General features: G+C 34.3%; 1 protein-coding gene across 1 annotated transcript; it reads right to left on the bottom strand.

The window, feature by feature from the left end:
• Nucleotides 1–230: 230 nt before the first annotated feature.
• LOC127879843 (uncharacterized) lies at nt 231–2,175 on the bottom strand. Its single transcript, XM_052426892.1, has 4 exons — nt 2,070–2,175; nt 1,373–1,738; nt 664–915; nt 231–453 (listed from the first exon to the last, which is right to left on the bottom strand). Exons 2-4 carry the CDS (start codon nt 1,734–1,736, stop codon nt 320–322), a joined length of 750 nt encoding a protein of 249 aa, XP_052282852.1. The 5' UTR covers nt 1,737–1,738; nt 2,070–2,175; the 3' UTR covers nt 231–319.
• Between the last annotated feature and the right edge of the window lie 2,938 nt (nt 2,176–5,113).

Here is a 5,113-nt window from a genome sequence, read left to right as displayed (position 1 = left end):
ATTAATTCATTCCAGTTAGTGACACTTCAATGACATAATTAGTGTGATTGTAGTGATGAATGATGTAAATATTTAAAAACTATGAAGAAGTAATAGCATATTAGAAATAAAATGAAAGGCTATCTATAAGCAATTAAAGGCAGGCAAAAGAAGCAAGAAAGAAGTGTTTTGTGAGGTTAATAAATATAAAGGTTAACATCTGTTAAATAAAAAAAAACACAAAAAAACTTGCAATTACAACTTGAGGTGAAACCAATATTAAAAATAGAAACACAATGAGCAGGTGAAATTTATCAGTTTAGGAGCTACGTGTTTATTACTAAGACAACAACCAACACCAGTTATCTATTGATATAGTAGAACAAAAGCCAAGGATATATAATTTCACAGAAAAGGTATCACAGACACCGGAAAAATACATCATTACCTCATGTTGGATAAACATCAGCACCACTATTCAAACAAATGACATTGAAAATAATTATTAATTATTGTACAAATAGTTTTAAAAAATAACAAATTACGTGTATCAACATATTTTTTCCACTTGAAAGTCATTTTGATTATATAATGAATACAGTAAATGTATTCAGTTATTATGATAATTGCAAACTAGATTTAAGTATTTAAATAACTAGTTATTTTGCATTAGAAGTTAATTACCTTTTCTAGCAGCCTCCATCTGTTCAACCTCCCACACAAGCACATCATCGCTCATTTCCTTCCTGGGGGAAAACTTTGCGTGAGAAAGGTTTGGTCTGAGAGGTCGAAGGCGGGCAGACTGTTCCCGCAACTGCCTACGGGCTAGGTCAGCAGGCATCATGCTGAACAGCTCTGCCTTGGTGGTTGGAGTACTGGCAGTGGGTGTCGGCATTTTCTCCTTCTTTGCCTTGTGTTGCTCTACAGCCTCCTTGCCTTTAACAGTTAAAAGTTATATGGTGGCTTATATGCAATTACTACCACAACAGACCAACAAACATAAAACAGAAACAACTACTGAATACCAAAAATACATAGTTACAAACTCAACATTGGATTGTTTTGGCAAAAAAAATTCTTCTGATAAAATAAGGAATGTGAAGTATATGCATTTACTCAAGCGAGTCATGTACATTTTTTTTAATATTGAACCAAATTACACTTTAAATATTATCAAAACATACAATGCTTACACTATGTCTCAAATCAGAAGAAAACATTAAAAATAACATTTACAACCTCATGTTCCAGATAGGTGGATGTACAATAAAAAACTAGGTCACACTTCTCTCTTATTAAAATAGAATAACATTATGATTGAACAGCTAAATTGAATATAAGTCTCACACATGTATATAAAGCAAGTAATTAATCAATTCCTTATTAAAACTACCTTGTGGAAATGAGTTGAGGTACTCCTTCAAGGCAAACTTGTTTGCCGACAAAGGAGTGTCTACCCGCACCTCCTTCCTCATGTCGTACACAAGATATGCACAAAATCCTAGGGCGTTTTCCACAACCCAGTGGAAAGTCTGTCCCTTATACTTTCCAAACTGGATTGTGTACTGCCCTAGGATATGCTGGCGACTAGTGACATCGCCGCCCAATCTTCGCACGGCAGCTATCGCCTGATCCTCAATCACATCTGGTGACTGACACAGTGCCGGAAGGCTGCCTGTGCTTACCATAGGGACCTCTCGGCGTATCATCCGCAGATCCCCAGAGGATAATCGCTCGAATTTCGGACGCAGATTCATGACTGTACATGTAACAACATTATATATGAAAACACAAAAAGATTTAGAAAATATTATTAATTTTAATAAGTAAACATTGTCATCTGTGCAATTTAACGTATAAACGAAAGGGGGGTAAATGATTAAAACGGAAAACGTTCAAAATCCATATAAACATCTAAACAGCAGTATTCTACACGAAGGGTACTCACGAAACCACAACAATAATACTCGATGAATGGGCTGTCCGAAATCCGAAAAATATGTACACTACAATAACAAGACGATACTACAAATGTGCACGTTAACATTAAAAACGATTACTGACATTATTGACTGTGATATTATTCTCACCTATTTAAATGAACAATCGTTGTTATAACATTTCTATAAGTGCTTAAATTAATACGCAAATAATACACAGGCTTTCTCGCTAAGAATTTCAAGATGGCGATTTATGGAAAGTTGTTGGAAGAATGCTGCGATTTGATTGGTCAATTTATGGAAGATTTACGGGAGACTGCTACAGTCTGATTCGTCAGCGAAAGATGGAATATTCGTCTCCACGGAGTCCCGCTAGCGCAGTGGTAAGGACGTTCGCTTTTTCACCTTTACGACACAGGTTCGATTACCGCTCCCGGCGCAATGTTATATTTTGTATGTTTTGTGGTCACCATTCCGGACAGGTGTTTTTTTTTTCCGGATAATCTCACCCCCCCGCAGCATTTGACCATATAAAAAAATTAAAAAGTATTTCAGTACAAAACAAATAGCTGAAAATTGCAGCTATCATTCAAAATTCGTCCCAACTGTCGTCAATATAATCTTATTAGGTAGGAGTGCTGGACACACTCCGGGTCCCAACATTATGCAGCCTCAGCGCGGAGGTAACTCATTACCTTGGAAAAACACAAATACACACACTGGGTGCAGCCTAGGCGCGTATAGACTCAAACAAGGCAACAAACTCAAGTGCGGGCACACTCATTTAAAATTTACATATTGAATACGATTTTCTAACAGAAATTACACAACCACCTAAGTGTACATACCATGTTTGATATTTCGTTCGATTGTTAGATTTCAGCATATACATGTATAAGGTCATTTCGCTATTAGTTAACTAATCCATATGTTCGTGGGCGAACTCGGATAGTCAAGTGCTCATACGATTGAGCTCACATGGTCCGGCTATGTGCTCATACCTACTTTCGAGAATCATCATGAAGGTATTGCCATACTTAATGAACAAGAATGTGACCCGCCTCCCAGTTTCGCTCAATGGGTCAAGTTACCCACGGGTACTACTTCCCCGTACCCCTAAACTTTTTTTCGTACCAAAAATGTTTCGTACGCAATTTTTTTTCGTACCAAATTTTTTTTCATACCCAAAATTTTCGTACCCAAATTTTTATCGTACCATATTTTCGTATCAACATACACAATTGTGGTGATATAGATGAACTTAAATTGATGTTTTAAATCCATCCTCTTCAAAAGCATCGTCACACCAGTACTGCCAGTACTTTGATTTAATACGAGCGTAGTATAATGCCACACAAACGAACATACGTGTACTATATATAATGCAGCATACGTTATTCTATAATTTGCAAAGATGACCATGATACTTGTATTAATGATTTAATAATTATCAAAACAAAAAAGAGCTTAAACTGAAATATTATTCGTTTTGTTGCCTCACAACGTTTGTTTTAGCGCCTTCAATACTTTAAATGTGTCCAATCTTTTAAAGTCAGAGTTCAGGTTTCTTTGTCTTCTTTCTATCTTTTGAAATACAAAATCTGCCTCATTCAAGTTTTAAAGTTCATATTTGATTATTTGTATCATATTTTACAAATTTGATGTTCAATAAATGTTGCTACTATGTTTATCTATATTTCAATTTTCCAAAAAAATGAAAAGACAATACCAAAGCATGTCAAGTTTCATATTTCTCTCAGTGTATTTCTTAGCAGTTGAACTGTCCGTCCGTCTGTCAGTCATTCTGTCCGTCCGTCCGTGCGCAACCTTTAACATTGGCCATAATTTTTGCAATATTGAAGATAGCAATTTGATATGTGGCATGCATGTGTATCTCATGGAGCTGCACATTTTGAGTGGTGAAAGGTCAAGGTCACCCTTCAAGGCCAAAGGTAAAAAAAATCCAAGGGAAGTAACAAGCTTTAAAGGGAGATAACTTGTATTTATCATTTGACAAGTACAGATCATTTTTACAAGGGAAGTAATATTTTTTAAAGGGATATAATCAAAAACAAAAATATATAAAACAAAGCGGCGCAGTAGGGGGCATTGTGTTTCTGACAAACACGTCTCTTGTTTGAAATATTTTGTAATGATCAGTATGTAAATATTACTTGCACGTGTATGATTATTTTTCGAAATGTTGATTGATGTTCATGTAGCTTTAATTGTCATGCGATACATTTAAAAATGCTTGTATGTGTTGTGATCTTTACAATATACTTTTTTACAAAATACGCCTTGTATAATATTCCACAACAAATTAATAGCAGAAATTCAAATTCTCATTTAGTTTATTGTTGATTTCCGCTTTATTGATTTGTTATTCTGCCAACAAACCCTGTTGATTGTTTCGACAAAGGCATTGTAATTCAGAGACCAATTGTTTAAATACCACTACTAGATTCTTTTCACACATTATTAATAATAAATCCACTATTGATATTCATCGGCATTATACATAGTGTCTTAAATGTTGTACCGTAAATTGCCCGATTATAAAGAAATCACTTGTTATTAGTCAATTACAATTAATTAACGGCTTGTTGAGTGATCAAACAAAATTATCCTGGTTCAATTACGCAAGGTTAGTCATAAAGTATGTGAATTGAAAACATGACGAGCTTCGTCAATCAATTGGCAGAGAGCGATCCCAACACTAACTCAGACTTTAACGGAATTCGTATACATGTAATGCTGATGAATATCAATAGTGGATTAATTATTAATAATTTGTGAAAGTTTAAATATCTTTCGCACATCATTGTGTGATAATGTATAATAATCATGAACAAAGCGTTATTGTGTATACTGCCAAAACTCCAAAGGTAGTTGCAAAGTAGCTAAATGTTGCGCCAAGACATCAGGGATCCCAGTTGATCCAATTCTAAAAGCGTTCTCATGATATTCTCTTAAGACAGAGTACTGGTTCTATCCAGGCAACGGCATCGAGACAGTATCATTTTAGCCTTATACGTTCAATACGATCGAGCTAAAATTAAATTTTTTTTTAACTAATCTTCAAATCAAATGTTACTTTGAACATACTGAATAATAATAATAATAATAATAATAATAATAATAATAATAATAATAATAATAATAATAATAATAATAATAATAATAATAAAATA

Source organism: Dreissena polymorpha, chromosome 4 (assembly GCF_020536995.1).
Source record: "Dreissena polymorpha isolate Duluth1 chromosome 4, UMN_Dpol_1.0, whole genome shotgun sequence".
Taxonomy (NCBI): Eukaryota; Metazoa; Mollusca; class Bivalvia; order Myida; family Dreissenidae; genus Dreissena; species Dreissena polymorpha.
Note: the sequence above shows the minus strand (reverse complement) of the source record. Positions and strands in the feature narration are given on the sequence as shown.